Below are 18,697 nucleotides of genomic sequence, written 5' to 3' on the forward strand. Positions count from 1 at the left end.
ATACATCTGGCCAACCCTTTCCGCTTCGCTACGTGTCTGCAAATTTCTGCGAGTAGTTTTCGCCCACTCAGGCCCAACCCCTTTGGGATCAGCACGCAGACGATAGCAACAATGCGAAAGCGACGAGAAAGGTTTCTCGTGCATGCCCGGCAGACGAACAAAAGAGCACGTTCGAGATGCGGCTCGTGTCAAAGAAATCTACAGCTTATCGCGAACAAAAAGAGTGCGCACGAGATGTACAAGAATCGAACACGTGGTTGGTTCGAATATGGAACTTGGAGGGTTATAAAAATCGCATTGCAACAGTCTGGTAGTTCCTGATTATTCTCTTCCTGCTTCTGCCAAGAAGGCTGTTCGTTGTTTGATCTAATTCAAGAGAACTCCCCCCTCCCGTCAGAGTAAGTTTCGTATATATTCCCTCGTCGTCTGCGTCTTTGATGAAAATTCTGTTTTCTTTCAATTATACCCCGACAATGGCTTCCCTTAATGTAAAGACTCTCATCAACTTTAAACCAAGTAATTCTATTGGAGGAACACTTTTTTTTTCTTCCTTTGAAGCGTAAAACTATCCCCCACGTTCATTCTTTGTTTTCTTTTACATTCATTTCATTAAGGGACGGGCAGCGAGTTGATTTAATTCTTTGTGCCCGTCGACGTGTTCCTAAGATTATTTAACATTTCGAAATTCTCTCGCGTCTCGAAGAAAACAGAAAAAGAGAGAGAGAGAGAGAGAATGTAATTATCTTAATAAAAGGCATTCCGAATAATTATTAAATTAAAAAAAAGGTTAAGGTGCTTATAATATATAAGATATTAGAAGGTTGGAATGAATCAGAAAAATAACGGATTATCGAGTTGCTGGATTAGCGGGGTCCGAAGTAGTGGTACCTATTTCCTACAATATTAAATAATATTACTGCGTCTCGGTTTATTTGGAAACTACCAATTGGGTTCGATGGGATTTGTTTAAAGAAATATACACTGATGCTCAAAAGATAAGGAATCGATGCGAATATTAAGCTCACCCTCTGTACTCTTCCATTTTCTCTGGTTCTTTTCCTCCTGTTTCTTGCTAGTAATTGGGAGATAAATTATATCTTTGTTTCTTCTATAGTTTTTCATTTTTGAATTACATTTGCATAATACTCCCAACAATTTTGAGATAGATTTAATTTCTAAACAGTGGCCAATATATTTCCACCTGAAGACATTAAACCATCCACCTGAAGGATGGATGATTTAATGACTAGTACAGATTTTGTGGAATTTTTGACTCAATTAAAGAATCCTTTTTTTTTTTTTCTACAACTAATAGCTTCTGATAGTCGTCCATACCTTTGATCATCTTTAACTGATTACCGACCTTCAAAATTCTGATGACCATCTTGCAACAGTGGGATAAGTAGAAGAGTCTTCTTTGATGTATTAGAAACAAACCCATTAAGGAATCCGTTTATTATTTGGTCCCTAAATTTTTATACGCCAATATCTGACCCTTACAGCCCTTTCCTTTTCGTGTGGGTGTTCTGTAATCCCCTTGAGTGATTTCTTAAAGAGCAGTATTGGATCTTATTTCGCAATCCTTTAAGGTCCTCTCTAAATATGACGACACACCCCGTGGTGGTAGCACCGGTTCGAAATGTTTCTTCGATCCAACGAAACTATCTCCGGTGCGCGTGCAGCTAGACATCACCTGATTTCAATAATGCGACATCCCAAGGCGGACGCAGTAAAACCAAAGTCGAACCCTTCGAACAAAAAGAAGAGTCCGAAGGCGGGCAGACGCAGCTTTCGTTCAGGTTGCGTTTCAAACGAAAGTCTTATCCGCAGAGCGAAAGAAAGAAAGAAAGAAAGCAGAAGGAAAGTGTTTTCGCTTGGTCATTGCTCTCTCGTATCAATGGCAGCGTCTACTCGCTTTTATCTAAGATGTTTACAATTCCGAGGAGTTTTGTGACGTCAATATTGTGGCTTCATTCCAAACGTAACATATGCGCATTCATTGAATCCTCCGACCACCCCATCGCCTTATCAGCTACGGAAAGGTTAAAGTTTTACGAGTTTCTTTACTTCGAGTTCTTAAATCTCCAGAAATGTTTTTCCACGGTGGGTTTCTCCGAATGCGCTATTCGTGGCAATATTCCGCGCGGGCCCCCAAAAAGGATTTCACTCAGACAGACGCTTCCTGCGCTTCTCAAATCAGATTCAACGCAGAAAAAACCGCGGATGGATTTGTTATCTTTTGCGCAGAAGAGTCCCAAATGGTATTCGTGAGGATTCAATGGTGTTCTTTGGGATTGAACTGCGAACAAGCAGCTTGTTTTAATTACGATTATGTTTATTAATTGTGGCACGATGGGTTGGGGTTTTGTGAGTGCGTGCAACAGATGATCAATAAATGCCAGAGCGTGGTGTGTTCGTGGCGCCATCTAACGACAATTATCTCTAATTCATCGAGAAAACCGGGAAAATATGATGGGGTTGGTTTGGTGAAAATCTGGCTGCGGTCTGATTTCCGATGCATGGACAGGGGCGGGTGGAATCTGGGAGCTGCACTGGTCCCGGATATTTGGGCACGAGACGAGCCCCGTTAACATTTTAATCGCGGAAATCGTTCTTGTGGTCTTCACTTTTGTGGCGAATTTCAAGGGGTGTTGCCAGTGCTCAGGAACTTTGGGGAAGGGGTGGGGGAATAGGTGCTTCTGGGTCACTTCCCTCTAAAGCCAATATTCTCCGGTTAACCGGATACAAAAGTATTAGAAATTATTTCGTGTTGTTTATTAGTCAGAAGCTGAGAGTTATAGAGTTCTTAAGGACTTTCTCTCTCTCTCTCTCTCTCTCTCTCTCTCTCTCTCTCCAGCCTTTCTTTGTTTCCGATTCTCTTTTTCTAACTCTTCCTTTCTCTCTTTATTCCTATCTCGCTTTTTCTCCTTCAGCTTTTCTACCTCTTTCTTTCACTTTCTCTTTTCCTTTCGTTATCCTCTCTTTCTTTCCCTCTATCCTTATCTTCACTTTTTTATTCTCTTTCTTTCTAATTTCTCTATCTCTCCCTCAATCTCTTACCATTTGTCTCTCTCTTTCTTTGCTTTTTCTCTGTTTCCTTCACGGTTTGTTTGTCTCCTCTTCCATTTTCTCTCTCCTTTTTCTCTCTTTGTGTGCTCCATCTCTTCTTGCCTTTTCTTTTTTTCTCTGTCTCTTTTTACTTTCCTCTGTCTCTCTGTCTTTCCAATTCCCTGTTTTCCACCTCTCCCTTTCTTTCTTTCTCCTCTCACGTGTTGTGTTTCCCTTTTCTCTCTCTTTATGCTTGTTTTTCCTTTCTCATTAAGCTTTTTATCTCTTTCTTTCTTACTCTCTGTCCTTAGCTCCTCCTCTTTGCCCTTTCTTTCTAATTTCTCCGATTTTCCCTGTCTCTCAATCTTATTCTTTTCTTTTCTGTTTTTGCTTCTCTTTTTCTTTTCCCTACTACCTCTTCTCTTTTCTCGCTCTCGGATTTCTCTATTTTCTCTTTCTTCCTTCACATTTAATTTTCTCATTCTCTCTTTTTCTTTCTTTCTCAGTTTTTTTTTTTTTTTGTTTTGTCTGTCTGTTTCTCTATCTGTTTTCAATTTTTTTATGAAACCCCAAACACGAGAGGTATTAGAACGTATAGTACTTAGTACCGTGCTTGGGTTGGAGGTTGAGAAGACGAAAGAAGATATTTGTTGATATTGGACTTGAACTTCTGTAGATTGTAATTTTCAGGAAATACGTATGAAGGAAGGTTGTTCCAGAAAACGGCAGTTGAATGAATAAAGGAGGAAGATGAAAAGTTGGTTCTGTGGGTTTGAAGTTGGACAGTAAATGGATGTTGGTTGGTGGCGGCACGTGTTCGGACTGTTTTGAAAGAGAGAGAGGAAATTATAGAAGCCAATTCAGAAGAACAGTGCCCATGGAAGTATCTGTAGAAAAGGCATGCAGCAGAAACAGTGCGTCTATGAGAACGCGAGTGGACAGACTCTGTTAGAGATGAATTATTAAATAACCTAACTGCCCTCTTCTGAATGGAATCAAGAAGCCTGAGAGAGGTGTTGGGGGCACCACCCCAGATGTGGGAACAATATTCCATGGCAGGGCGGATTTGCGATTTATACAGAGTGAGCAGCTGTTTGGAAGAAAAGTAATGCCGAGAGCGAAAGAGAAAACCAAGTTTTTTAGATGCAGAGGAAGCAATATTTGTAACGTGCTTGTGCCAAGAGAGATTATAAGTCAGGGTAATCCCCAAAAGAGATATATATCATCTTGCCGAGAAATTGGAGTGTCACCAAAGATGAGCAGAAGAATCCTTTTTTGCGAGATATAAGACAAAACTGAGTTTAGAAGGGTTGAAATCAACTAAGTTGTCTTTGCCCCACTGGAGAATTACCTGAAGATCCGCATTTAAGGAATTGGTAGCAGATTTTCGAGAAATTCAAGCTGATTGAGCAGGACAAGATTTCTCAAAATGGAAAGTGGAATGCAATGTGCTATCATCATCAAAACTATGGATAGGATTTCCAGTCAATGGAAGAAGGTCATTGATATACAAGAGGAAAAGAGTGGGGGAAAGAACCGAACCTTAGGGAACACCGGCATTAGTGGAGATGTTAGAAGACAGAGAGCCATCAACCATCACCCTCAGTGAGCGATCAGAGAGAAAACTGGATAACCAATTACTAAAAACAGTTGGCAAACCATAAGATGGAAGCTTGTTTAGAAGACCTTTATGCCAAACACGATCGAAAGCCTTTGAGATGTCAAGAGCAACTACTTGTGTTTCACCGAACCTTTCCATTGAATTAGTCCATAAATGGGTAACATAAGCCAGAATATCACCAGTGGATCGACACTGACTTAATCCATACTGGCGATCGTTGATCAGACGGAAGGTTTCTAGGTAGTTTAAGAGTTGGCGGTTAATTGATTTCTCCATTACTTTAGAAAGAGTAGAAGTAATTGCAATGGGACGATAATTGGATGGGAGAGATTTGTCACCCTTTTTAGGAACTGGCTGGATATGAGCCAATTTCCAAGCAGAAGGAAAAACACCTTTGGAATAAGAAAGTGAAAACAGGCGGCAAAGAATAGGAGTAAGTTCAGGAGTACTGGTTTTGAAAACAAGTGGAGAAATGCCGTCGGGTTCTGGAGCTTTCTTAACATTAACATTGTCCAGAATCCTTTAGATGGAAGACCACAGGAGGCAATGAAAGAAGTGTAATGGGAATGGGAGGTGGTGGTTTACCAGGATCATCAATACACAAGTTGCAGGAAAACTAGGATGCTAGGAAGTCAACTTTATCTTTGGCTGAAGTGGCAACAGAACCATCTGGCTTTCACATAGGCCCCTGTATTTGTCTCATAAATATTTACAGATGGGCACAAGTTGCGGCCAATAGCTTTGGCAAGAGACTAGAATGCTCGGCTACCATTAGGTCAAGAAGCAAGTTTTCTACTCTTAGCCTGTTCAAACTCTAGTTTGGACTGATTAATAACTGCTTTACAATTGTTGCGAGCTTTGGTGTAGGCAGAAAACGAAACTGGAGAATTAGAAACAAGCCAATTACCATATGCAACATTCTTCTCTTGAACAGCCTTAGCACATTTATTGGAAAACCAAGGTTTAGATAAAGGACGAGATTTTAAAATGGAGTGTGGGATAAAGGATTCCATTCCTGCAAGAATTATTTCACTGACACGATCTGAGCAAACGTTGACATCAGAAGTTTTGAAACAGTAATCAGACCAAGGAAAAGAAGAAAAGAAGTCTCGCAGGCCATCCCATTTTGCATTCTTGTAATGCCAAACAATACGAGGTTAGGAATAACCATGAGATAAAGGTTCCATTGGAGAAGAGACAATCACCAAGTTGTGATCTGGGGTGCCTAAAGGACCACTCACTTCGACCATGTACTTAGAAGAGTTGTTTGATAGGAGATATTACATATTGGTAATATTTCCTCCTAGAGAGTTACAAATAGGTTCGGTCCGGTGTACTAACAAGCGGCCGGCCTGTGAACACTGTTTTAGAGTTGTACCCTCGCAATGTAAGGAAGATTGAGTCTCGCCAGGATGTCAATCTGAACCCCCAAAAGACATCAGTCATACTGCATGATGGAAGAGATAGGGGTTGCCGAAGCTCTGCTGTGAGTCTAGTCATGGGTTCCACCGCTTCAAACCTCCAATAAGCAAAGTGATGATATTGCTCCGGTTGATGACATTCATCTGCTACCAAATGATTTTCTTTTCTACCTCTTCCTTTCTCTCTTCCCTCACTTTTTCTCTTTCTCTGTTCTCTCTCTTTCTTTTTCTTTTCGCTTTTTCTCTCTTTTTTCTCTTCTTGCTTTTTTACCTCTTTCCTTCACTTTCTCTTCTCTCTCTCTCTTGCTTTCGTTATCCTTCCTTTTTCTTCTCTCTGTCCTTATCTCCTCTTTTTTGTTCTTTTTCTCCAATTTCTCTGTCTCTGTCTCTCAATCTGTTTCAATCTCTGCCTATCGTTGACGCCCTATTTTTACCTCTTCTCTGATAGCTTTTTCTCTTTCTCTCTGTATTTCTCTGTGTCTTATCTTTATCACTTCATCTTTCGTTTTTTCTTCTTCTGCCTTTTTTTCTTTTCTCTGTTTTCTACCTCTTCCCTCTCTCTCTCTCTCTCTTCTTTCTATTCCCCTCTCTACGTTTATTTTTCTCTCTTTTCGCTTTTATATATGTCACATTCTCTTTTTCTCTCTTCCGTTCTTTCTCTTTCCTCATTTTTTTGCTCTTTATCCCAATTTCTCGGTTTTACTCTGTCTCTCAGTCTCTTTCCGTTTCTATCTACATTTTTGTCTCCCTATTTTATCTCTTTTTCCTATTTCCCTCCCCTGCTAGCTTTTTCTGTCTTTCTCCATCTACTTTTCTGTCTCTTCTCTTTCTCTCTTCGCCTTCATATTCTCTCTCTTTCTATCTATTTTGCTCTCTCTTTCTCTGTTTATCCATCGTGGAATTATTTTTCGTTCCATTTCTGTCTGTTTCTCTTCTATCAACCGCACGTGTGCAATTTCTTCTCCTCCCCCCCCTCTTCCCCTGTTTTCTGTTTTCTGCAGTGAAATAATCAGACCGCATCACTTAATGGGGAATTAAAGTAACCGCATAATCAGATTGCTCTCAAGGTTTTTCTCTTTTCTTAGAAATTAGAAGTTATTTATTATTTATTATTTTTTTCTTGAGTTTGCTTGAAACAACCATTCAGAATCCTCTCTTCAGAGACAGAATATATTATCATAACCTGTTTATGTAATTATCGTGACCAAGAGTAGAATGGTTTAATTTTAACAACTGTTTTTCACAGATGTGATGTAATCCCAGCAATAATCGAACTGATGTCAAAGTGCTGCCATCTATTATCAACGTTTGAAAATATTCACAAATATATTTCATAGAAACTTAAATCTCGTTTATTTTTTTATTTATATATCGAAATAATCGTATTAATTTACTAATTTAAACACTAATACGTAACTAAGATCCTGTTGCATCGCTATGCACTGTATTAAAAAAAGTTCATTCCGCTTTTTTCTTCTCTTTTTGTAGACACAAGACTCTAATAATTAATAATGGTAAACAAAGTTGTAAATACCTGATGAAGGTTCGTACATTCCCTCCCAATATATTAGAATCATTGTCTTTCTATAAATTCAGTCAAAAAATCTATAATTTTCTCAGTATTTCTAGAGATTAAGGATGATTTTCTCTTTTAATCGGTTTTGGTTTACAGAAATACATAAGGATACCTCATTTAATTTCTGTTTATCACAGTATTTTGCGCTGAAGATTTTTCTGTTGTGAAAGATTTCTTTTACACTCTTACTGCGCATTTGATAATGCGTTTATAATTTCCTCTTTTCGCTTTTAAGCGTCACCAACGTCTTGCTCTACTTTGTACAAGCCTTGAGAGGCGTCTTGATATAGCTGAATGCTACAAAATACGTACCGGATGTTAATAATTATCCCGGAAGCGTATACCAAGCACGGAGAGCTGATTTTCATTGATTACTACCTAAAAAAACAAAGGTCAAGACGTTCAAAGGGAAACGAGCAGGTGGAGAGAAGTCACAGACAGGTTATGGAAGTAGAAAAAGAAATCGGTTTAATGAAATTAGAGAGAAATTACAGGGACGGAGCCTTTAATGACCAATGTACGGATATCGCTCCTTCGAAAGGGCAGTGTGCCAAGTAATTATCGTCAACCTGGCCTCCTCTATCACACGTGTCACCACAAGGTACAAAACCGTAATGGACCAGTGGAAGTTTTTCGTGCATGCTCTGTTCTATATTAGTTCCTGGTTATTTTTGCGACTCCAGAGTCGTCTGGAGGCGTTAGAGAGAACTAATAGTTAAGCCTGGTTGAGTATTTATGCCACCGGGACCTTCTAGAACCATGTCACTCAGCCTATCACAACTGCCCATAGGAGAATGTTGTTAAATTAAATTATATGTGACAGTGTCTTCAGAGTTGGTAGACGTACGCGTTATGGAGATGAGGTTGTGGGTAAGTATCCTCGTTTCTGATAACCGTCTACTTCTTTATTTGCGGTTTAACGAACTTATAGAAACATTGCTCTCTATCTTTCCATCAACTTCATTCATGGAAAGACAGAGAGAATCCTTCTAAAATCAAAGGACTGGACAACCATCGTGAAGTATGATGATGAACTGGAAGCCCTGAGAAACTAAATGGTATTGAGTATATGTGGGATACTTTAGGGTGGGGGTTGATAATCTTTCAAGAATGGTGTGTTGGATTCACTGGTTTTATGAGGGCTTATTTCAACTAGATCTTTTCGTCAGCTTCGAGAGCTCATTATTGGTGTTCTACGAATGGGATGATCATATTCCCATTGATTCCTGAATTATTTAAAATTAGCTCTTCAGTGTTTAGTTATTATGGTAATTGTGATCTATAATTTGTGAAAATAGCGGCGTATTTCTTGTTAAATTCAATATAATTGAACCATAAAAGATTTCATGGAATCTTTTTTGGCTCAACCTAACTTTTTGACACCAGTATATTTCCTACAGTTATGTAATACCACGCAGAATGTCCTTGCAATAATAACACAATTGAGGCATACGTTTGAGATGCCAAAATACCCAGAAATCTGTGTCGTTAAGAACACCTTTAGAGACACCAAATTTTTTCGGATTTTTTATCCAGTAAAACAAGAAACCAGCCATAGAATATAGGCACATAAGATATATATATATATATGGACGTCTTGTGGCTTTAGATACCTTGGAATTTACGAGCTCGTATGTTGAAACAATCCTCTTCTAAAGAGGTTCACACTTTCTCTTAGTAATATAGATCCAAGTGATCTTTATTAGCTTTAAATGATATTATTGTTGATATTGGAAAGTCAAGTTTTCTCTATTTCCCCTTTTTCCCCCAATTTATAGTGTCTGGCTACTCTAATGGTGGCCCTGGTATTATCTGCGTATGCTGCTCCTCAACAAAAAGTCAAAAGTGAAGAAAGCGTGGAAGAATATTACGATGAGAGCGAAGAAGATGAAGATTACGCAGCATCCGAAGATAAAGATCATGCAGCATCCGAAGATAAAGATCATGCAGCATCCAAAGAAGATAAAGGCAAAGAGAAAGAATTGGAGCGATCTGCTTCAGGCCACGGACACGACACTGATGGACATCTTGATATGGGGGCTTATTCTGGAAAACATGGCGCCTTTGGTTGGTACGCAGACTTCCCAGTAAGTGGACATCATCATCACCACCACCATTGAAAAACTGGATGAATTCTGTCCAACTATAAAGTGATTTCAATGTTAATTTTATATTTGCTTCAATAAATATTTATAATTTGATGTGTCTACAATCTCTTAAGGGGTGCAAAGATTTCGTTTTGGGGATAATATTTTTCTAAAGAATAACAAGGATCAAACCAGTAACCACTCAAACATCAGTGATTTAAAAACTATAGTCTTTATTTACCATAGATTCCAAATGATAAAGTCCATTAACTGGATCTTCAAAACTATACAGAGTCCAGCGTGTTAAGGACAGAGAGCTAATCCCGGCTACCATACCTTTCACAAAGAAACCAGTGAAGATTTGGTTCCATCAAGCATAGAATTCCTGGTAAGTATTGATGCATTTCTCCAGAGTAGATCTTCTATTGGTGATATTTTCTGATGGAAGACAGAACTTATTTTAAGAAGATCTAGAATAAACAAAGAAGTTGCTAAAACTACACATTATAAGTGCCTCGGTGTCTGTAGCTCAACATCTTTCCAACCAGATTTCATCTCTTGAATCTCCTTTGTATCCTGGGAAGGTGTACATGGCTGAAAGAAAGTTAAATATCCATATTATATTTATGTCTATTCGAGTTCAAATTAAATATAAGCAAAGTAATATTTCAAATTGTCCAAAACTGTTTAGAGCGCTTTTAATTATATACGTTACCAAAAAATTGGGAACATTAATGAATAATCACATTTTATTTAAACTGTTCCATGGATAAATACTATAGGGCGTTATATAGTTGCGGTCTTTTCTCTGAATATCCCAATACTTTTGGTAACATAGTACATATGATGCTAAGTTTAGAAATACTTACCAATGTAAAAGCGCTCTAACTTATAGCAAAGCTGCAATTCTTCCAAGTTGCTCTGGAAAACCCCAACTTCCTTCAACAACGTGTCTGGTAATGGCCCGCTGAAGGTGTGGACATATGCTCGGAAATCATCTGGTATCGAATCAAACTTCAAAGAGGGCTGAAAGAAAGTTTGTACAACAAATATGTAATCCTAGTGTTGTACACACATTTTTACTTCTGTATTATTATTTATTATTTTTTTTTGATATTTTTGCAGCCAAATGTGTTCTACAAAAATAGTTAATATTACCGTCACCAGATGGCAGCACTAATAACATTCCGACCACGTGGTGTAATAAAATTGGGGAAATCCTGTTTCCTCGTATTTGCCTCATAAATATTTACAGATCTGATTTATGGTAAACAGGGAAAGAAAAGCCAAAGGGAGTCTTCGAGGAAAATAAAGTCTTCGAGGAAAATAAAGGGTGTAAACAGGTTTCGATTTAGTTTCTGAGATGGAAAGAACGAGAACACAAATTGTTCGCTTCATAACTGAAAAAAATTTTAGCTTCATCTGAAAAGTCTGCATTCCCTTGAACTAAATATAAATCAACTTTATAAATGCGTTACTGTACTATATTTAATAATTAAAAAATTAATTATCCATTTTATTTAGTTATTTCTGAAATTGAATGAAATTATTAGTTTAATAACGTTTATAATAATGATTATAAATTACATTAATTTTATTTTAAAAATCGATTTATAATTCTGTTATAATATTTAATGTATTATGTTATATTAATTATAATTACATTTTAAACAAAAATGCTTATTATTAATTATAATCTTAAAATATATGCTTAAATTAAATTAATAAAGTTAAAAATAAATCGAAAATCAAATATACAATATTATTACCAATAATTTTAATTTCTTTTTAGATTAAATTTCATTTATCGAATCTCTTCAACGTATTATAAATATTAACTTATTAAAATATAACTATAACCATCAATATCACAGCAATTTAATTTATTTAATGTCGATTTATTTTAATTTGTTTAATATTAATTCCATTTAATATCGATTTATTTTAATTTGCTTAATATTCATTCTATTTAATATCGATTTATTTTAATTTGTTTACTATTCATTTATTTAATATCGATTTATTTTAATTTCTTTAATATTCATTTATTTAATATCGATATTTAATAATTTCATTTTTAAAATCAGCAGTAAGAGATATTACCTCTAAAGGATCTGGTGGAATCCCCCAGTAGTGAGGTATATACATGCCCACAGTCAAGTTCATTCTACACCAAGGATTAAAAGTATTGGCAGCATGATGGTCAACACGGATTAACAGTGGTGTAGAAGGAGGAAAAATTTTCTCCCGCTCATTAGAACCTAGAATAAAATTGATAAATTTAGAAAATAATAATCGAAAACGGTATTATTGCTTTAAATTATATAAACAGAATTATTGTTGTAATAATTCTTAAAGGTGTTTCTATCTTTAAACAAAAAGCCTATAAACGTACATAAAAATAATAATTTTATATTCTGTTAATAAAAATAATTAAATATATTTAATATAATATATATTAAATAAAATATAAGCGAAATATAAAATCTAATATAAATGTATTGTATAATAAATATTTAATATGTTATTAAATACATAACTTTATACATGTTTTTTTCCAAACGGATTATAAATTACATTAATTATATTTTAAAAATCGATTTATAATTCTGTTAACAAACAAATTTAAATTAACCACACAAATTTAAATTAACTATTAATTAAAATTATATAAAATTAAAATTTAAATTTAAACAATTTCTTCTTTTAAAATTTAGATTATTTAACTTATCTTAAATTTATGTATATGATTTGATTTCTTGGCTTTGATTGTCGAATATTTTATTTTTCTTACCATTTCTATATTCTTGCAAGAGATTCAAGGCCCCTTCCAAAGTCCCGCGAAAGTCACATGATTTGCGGTTTTTTGAAACCAAGAAAGTTGCTTCTTTGTATTTTCTCAACTGGATATAATTGGAGTAGTCGTTTAAGATTTTAAACTGTGGACATTCATAGCCTGGAAAAGAACAATGACGTCAGCAGATATAACCAGCCATGAACAGTAATATATCGATATATATATATAAACAAGAAACATACTAAATTTGCATATTGACGATTTAAAACACATTACCTTCACAAAGAACCCTGCTAATTACTTCATCCTCTTGTGTAGCTGACAAATAGAAGGTTCTTGGATGCAGCAGTTGCTCCCTAGGGCTGTAAAATCAAAATTATTTTTCTAAAATAAAGTTAGTTTTTTTTTAATTAAAAAACTCTTTATTTAACTGTCGAAATTATTACTAATTTAAGTAATTTATTAAAAATATATTACTTTACAAATTATTGTTATTAAAGAATATTAAATTAATTTGGAAAATATAAATTTATTATATCTATAAATGCTCTAATATTTAACACTGATGTCAATATTATTCCTGAAGTTTAAACGTATAATTGCTTATGTCTGCAGTTATTATGACAACTTAAACATTCATTGCCATGACAACCTGAAATTGCCATTGCATAAACAAAAACAACTGTATAAGCAAGAAAGTTTCATTAAGTCCTACATAGTTGTAAGATAAACAAATCAAAAAAGAATCAAATGTAAAGTTGTCATAGCAACCGCAGGTTGCTATGACAACTTTACATTGTGGCATTTCATTCTTCTTAAGAATTGTTTTCTTCTTCGGTTGATTACAACAATTAAATTGAGCATTAAGATTGTTGCCAGTCAGTGCACGAACTCACGGTTGCGCAATGGTGGTTGTCAATTTCTGGTCGTCTGCGTTTTAAAACAATTAAACATTCGTTACTATGACAACCGGAAAAACTATATAAGCAGAAAAGTTTCACTTAATTGTTATATGGTTGTAAATCGAAATTACTGAAATCTAACAAGAATCGAATATAAAGTTGTCATAGCAACCGCAGGTTGCTATGACAATTCTACATTGTGGCATTTCATTCTTCTTAAGAATTGTTTTCTTCTTCGGTTGATTACAACAATTAAATTGAGCGTTCAGATTGTTTACCAGTGCACGGTTGCGCAGTTGTGGTTGTCAATTTCATATCGTCTGCGTTTTCAAATAATTAAAATTCTGGCTTTTAAAAATCAACAATTTACTTACTCTTCAAACAAGACGTAGGTAAAGCCAGATGTGGCCAAGACACAGAGGAGGATACAAACATTACCTATAACCTGCAACATACTTGAGGGAGGGAAGTTTTTTCTTCTGCCAATATAAACAAATATCGGCGCTGTCGTTTGGCCCTAACACGGTACCCGAGAGCGTGTACGTAGCACGCTTTATAGGTACCCAAACAAAGGTTGGTGTGGGGAAACGGCTCACTGCTGACGCCTGCTTCACGAGAATTGGTGGCACTGTTCGCGAAAGGGTATATGGACACACAATCTACACTCATCAACCGGAAGGTGGCGTTGCGTCATCTACTTTGAATGCAAGATAAGAATTCGTTTGTTGGGAGGGAACGAATTATCGAAGAAAAAAAAAGTCACGAGGCTTTGTCTGACGTTCTTTTTGCCGGAAGTGCATAAAATATTTTTTAATAATCACGATTCACGAAGCAGACTTTTATTATGGCTCGTAATTAATTTATTATGGCTATGATTAGTGGCCGGCCCTTAACGTCTGTTGATGAAAGCGTATTGATAGTCAATAGCGCATAAAATTTATATGAAAAAGTATTTACAGATTTGTCTAAAAAAAGAAAACAAAAGAAAAGAGCAAACTGGTTGGTAGATGGCGCTTGTGACGTGAGCAGATAAAATAACAAAAGATGAATTAAACCTACTTTTGAAGATCGCTGATATAGAAGGTAGAAATGGGGATGTGGCCTTGCTAACAATGCCACCTAGGGGTTCAGCGTGGAACTTGTATTCTAAACACTTCTTTAGAATGCGTCGAGGTTGATCGTATCTTGTGAGTATTAAGACGTCTACCTTACTTCCGGATGAAATTGCGCCATTTCCGGTCTTGAGGCCTGGGGGTTCATTCCGAAATTATTTATTTGTAGAGACGTCAGAATGTCAGACGTCAGATGAATTAATAGTGAAAATCATGATATTTATGGAACTTCGACTAAAGTTGTAACAGTGTCCAATCTTATATGGTAGCCGATATAACAGCGCCTAATGCGTAATCTCACCATACCTAAAGTCTATTAATTGTTGTGTAGAGGAGGATTGTTGTGTTCTGATTTATGGTGAGCTATTCAAATGCACAGTAAATTACGTGACCTTGCTCCACCAGGGGGGGAGGTTTTCGGATATATTTTAACGTTTTTCGAAGAATAATGGCAGTTTCCGAACAGCTGTTGCAGGTGTGATGAAAGCATTATTTACGGCAACGCTGTTAAAGTACCAGGATGCTGTCATTGGGCAGTTTCCTGACACTCCTTTGTATACCTGCGACTCATTGATGCCGTCATTTTCACGAGCTCCGTTTGCGTTTCCGTACTCGTCCGTAAATTGCAGACGGCCGAAAAAGGAAAGGTTATTTTTTAAAGATACGAAATCGAAAGACGAAACGGATATAAAGAGAGAGATAGAATGAGCACCAACTGGTGGAAAATGGATAGAGAAAGACAGACAGAAAGAGAATGGGATAGAAAGACACACAAAGAGAAAGGGTTAGAGAGAGAGAGACAGACAGACAGAGAGATAGAGAGAGAGAGAGAGACAGAGAGATCAAGGGGCAGAAAGAGAGGAAGACAGAAAGGGAGGAAGAGAGATCAAGGGATGGAAAGAGAGGGAAAGACAGGGAGAGAATGGAAGAAAGGGAGAAAGAGAAAAGGAGGAAGGGGTAGAAAGAGAGAGAGACACACACACACAGAGACAGAGAGAGAGAAAAAGACAGATCAAGGGATGGAAAGAGAGAGAAAGACAGAGAAAAAGAAAGGGATTGAAAGAGAGAGAATGAAAGGGGAGGAAAGAGAGAAAAAGGATTAGAAAGAAGAAAACAGAGAAGGGAGAGAGTGAGAAACAAACAGAGAGAGAGGGATAGAAAGAGAGAGAAAAAGAAAGGGGTTGAAAGAGAGAGAAAAAAGAGAAAGGGAGATAGAGAAAAGGAGAAAGGGATAGAAAGAGAGAGAGAGAGAGCGACAGACATACAAAGAGAAAGAGTTAGAGAGACAGCATAGAGAGAGAAAGACAGAGAGATAAAGAGAGAGAGAAAGACAGAGAGATAAAGAGAGAGAGAAAGACAGAGAGATAAAGAGAGAAAAACAGACAGATCAAGGGATAGGAATGGAAGGAATAGAATGACAGAGAGAAAGAGAGGCGGAGAAAAAGAAAGGGGATGATAGAGAGAGAATGAATGAAAAGGGATGAAAGAGAGAAAAATGATTAAAAAGAAAAAGACAGACAGTTGAAAGAGAGTGTGTGTGTGTGAGAGAGAGAGAGAGAGAGAGAGAGAGAGAGAGAGAGAGAGAGAGAGAGAGAGAGAGAGAGAGAAAGGAACAAATGAAAAGAGAGAGAGAGAGAGAGAGAGGTCTAGGATTAGAAAGAGACAGAAAGTCAGGGCGAGAATGGATGGAATAGAAAAAGAGACAGACAGAGAAAAAAAAGCAAGGGGTCGAAAGATAGAAAAAGGGTTAGAAACAGAAAGCCAGAGAAGTCAAAGTGAGTAAAGAAAGAAAGAGAGAGATGAAAGTTTAAAAAGAAAGGGAGACTGATAGACAGAGGAAAGGATAAAGAGAAAGAGAGTGAGTGAGGGAGAGACAGAAAGAGAATTAGATAGAATGAGAAAAAGATAAAGAGAGAGAGAGATTCTGGCAAAACAGAACAGAAATGAAGATAGTAGGAAGAAATGAAATGACAAAGAGATATTAAAATAGGCTGCATATTCCTTGGATGCTTTTGTACGGGTAAGTCGATAATGCTTACGATAGAACGAACAGAAGAAAGCCGATTCTTTCTGTTTTCATTATTCCGAATTCGACCCATTTCTTTACCCTTCTGTTACTTACTAATAAATGCAATTAATAAACTCATATAACGTAAATTATAGTAACCGATATAGCGTTAATTAATTTATAAATTAAAATTTAAATAAATTTAATGGAGTTTTAATTCATTAAGATATAATTAAATAAGTTTTAAGTAAGAATTTAAAAAGTTTACACCACTAGGGGAACACGGGCCCCGCTCATAATGAGTCAATTAAAACAATCACGTAATTAGATTCTTAATCGACGATGTAATAAATCGAACCCGGTCTCTTCCACACGGTCAGCCTCATAGCGATCAGCGACGATATCCACTGCGCTATCCGCGAGGGTTCAACAGCTCGTTCCCGATAAAAATATAAATTGTGTATCTCATAATGCTAATTAGCGTGATGTTATTGTTCACTACAGAGGAGGTGTGATGAAAACGTTCGGGGACCTGAAACTTAAAATGACGGAAACGAATCTCAACTTGTCACAACATGTTCGGTTACTCATCACAGTCACGTGTTTCGTGCTTTGGAAATGTTAAAAACGCTTCTTGGATTTATGCCGAACCCGTTCCAATCTGTTTAAAATAAACGCACGTTTTTGTTTTTTAATCTGCTTTTTGTGTTAAAAATGAAATTTGTATCCTGCATTAACCGATTTTTCTCCGGTGATTCCACAATTTAGAAATCTTTTCCATCGTTTTAATTTTCGATAGAGAAAAACCTGCACGAGGAGTTCACGTACTACATGATTCTGTTGAACAGTTTACAAGTCTAGCTCCACCTTTGACCATCTTCCTCTCCCATCGGGAAGAGGAAGATGGTCAAAGGCTCTGTAGGACCTCCACATCTCTAGTACTCACGATTGCAAGTCATGCTCGTTTAGATGATTCTTTTGAGATGGCGGCCAGATGGACGTCATGAAGCAAGCCCACCAGGAGGTGTTACGTTGGCTTAATGTGTCACTCAGTATCTTCTCGGCACTATGGAAGCAGTTGCAGGAGACAAGAACCATTGTCAAAACAACAGTAGTTAACTTCGACTTTTAAATGTTCGACCACAAACATCCATATGATTATATCAACTTTTAACCATCTTAACACCATCTGGACAGGGTTTGGCGCTTTAACCACTCGGCCACCATTACATGAAGAGCTGGACAAGGTCTCCCTACGATGTCCAGTCATCAACTGTCTCCTAAGGTTGCTGCGTCCACAGGTGAAACATTTCCAACTGGACGGTGTTAAGAAGGCGCAATTCAAGTGGACTCAACCCAATGATTTTTATCCCATTAACCTTTAATATTAGTGAGAGGTGTCAATCTACTAGCCAATGGATAAGTGTATTAGTTACTTTTATGGACTTTACTGGAGCCTTTGACATAGTATGGCATGACAGTACCTCGTTTGAATTAAGGGGAATTCAGTGTCCAACATTTTGTACACAACGATACAAAGTTACCTAACTGGTAGGAAAATTATTCTTTAGTCCAAACATTTAAAGTTTGAAAGGAAGCTCTTGAAAGGGTGTCACAGGGGTCTGTATTGGGCCCACTTTTTGGGGATTTAGTGCTTAATTTATGGTTAGATCAATCAATGGAAAATGTGCATAAAATTTCTTATGCACATGACTTGGTCTTATGTGTAACAGGTATATCCAGATCTGTTCTAGAAGCAAAAGTGGCCTAGGTTTTAGATAGTTTAGGGCTGATCTGCATAAGTTATTGATGACAATTATCGTTTTTTCCTCATTTAAACTATCTGCATGAAAAAGTCAAAAAAATTCAGTTCAAGATTAAAAAGGAGGGTTTTAGACGTGTCTTTTAACAATAGTTTCTTGTGGGGCATCGATATGGTATTTTATAGCGTTCAATGCTTTTTGTTGTTGCTAATAATAATCCCATTAACCCCAAACCGCTGAGCTCGTCGAAACTGGTGCCACGAACATGTGACTTGCAGCCCTCACCAAAGGGGTTCAGTTCTGTTCTCTGAGTCACATTTTACAGGCTGCAAACAGATTCTAGAAGTTATTTCATCTGGATA

The 18,697-nt window shown here is 36.8% G+C and overlaps 2 protein-coding genes across 2 annotated transcripts; one reads left to right on the plus strand and one right to left on the minus strand.

Moving 5' to 3' along the window:
• Positions 1–8,484: 8,484 nt before the first annotated feature.
• On the plus strand, positions 8,485–9,786 carry LOC150083698 (uncharacterized). The gene is made up of 2 exons (XM_090378573.1): positions 8,485–8,536; positions 9,445–9,786. Exons 1-2 carry the CDS (start codon positions 8,519–8,521, stop codon positions 9,784–9,786), a joined length of 360 nt encoding a protein of 119 aa, XP_090234699.1. The 5' UTR covers positions 8,485–8,518.
• Positions 9,787–9,966: 180 nt separating this feature from the next.
• LOC150083699 (uncharacterized) lies at positions 9,967–14,076 on the minus strand. The gene is made up of 6 exons (XM_090377440.1): positions 13,827–14,076; positions 12,827–12,912; positions 12,548–12,709; positions 11,857–12,014; positions 10,623–10,779; positions 9,967–10,347 (listed from the first exon to the last, which is right to left on the minus strand). Exons 1-6 carry the CDS (start codon positions 13,904–13,906, stop codon positions 10,283–10,285), a joined length of 708 nt encoding a protein of 235 aa, XP_090233566.1. The 5' UTR covers positions 13,907–14,076; the 3' UTR covers positions 9,967–10,282.
• Between the last annotated feature and the right edge of the window lie 4,621 nt (positions 14,077–18,697).

The sequence above is a fragment of the Mastigoproctus giganteus genome, chromosome 7 (genome assembly GCF_048544385.1).
Source record: "Mastigoproctus giganteus isolate SK-2022 chromosome 7, ASM4854438v1, whole genome shotgun sequence".
Classification (NCBI taxonomy): Eukaryota; Metazoa; Arthropoda; class Arachnida; order Uropygi; family Thelyphonidae; genus Mastigoproctus; species Mastigoproctus giganteus.

Bases quoted from the DNA above. Each gene is read 5' to 3' on its own strand.
- LOC150083699 (XM_090377440.1), bottom strand. From the start codon at position 13,906: ATGTTGCAGGTTATAGGTAATGTTTGTATCCTCCTCTGTGTCTTGGCC. The intron at 12,710-12,826 runs GTAATGTGTTTT...GTTCTTTTCCAG, and splicing joins TAGCAGGGTTCTTTGTGAAG to GCTATGAATGTCCACAGTTT. The intron at 10,348-10,622 runs GTAAGTATTTCT...ACTTTCTTTCAG, and splicing joins GTTAGAGCGCTTTTACATTG to CCATGTACACCTTCCCAGGA.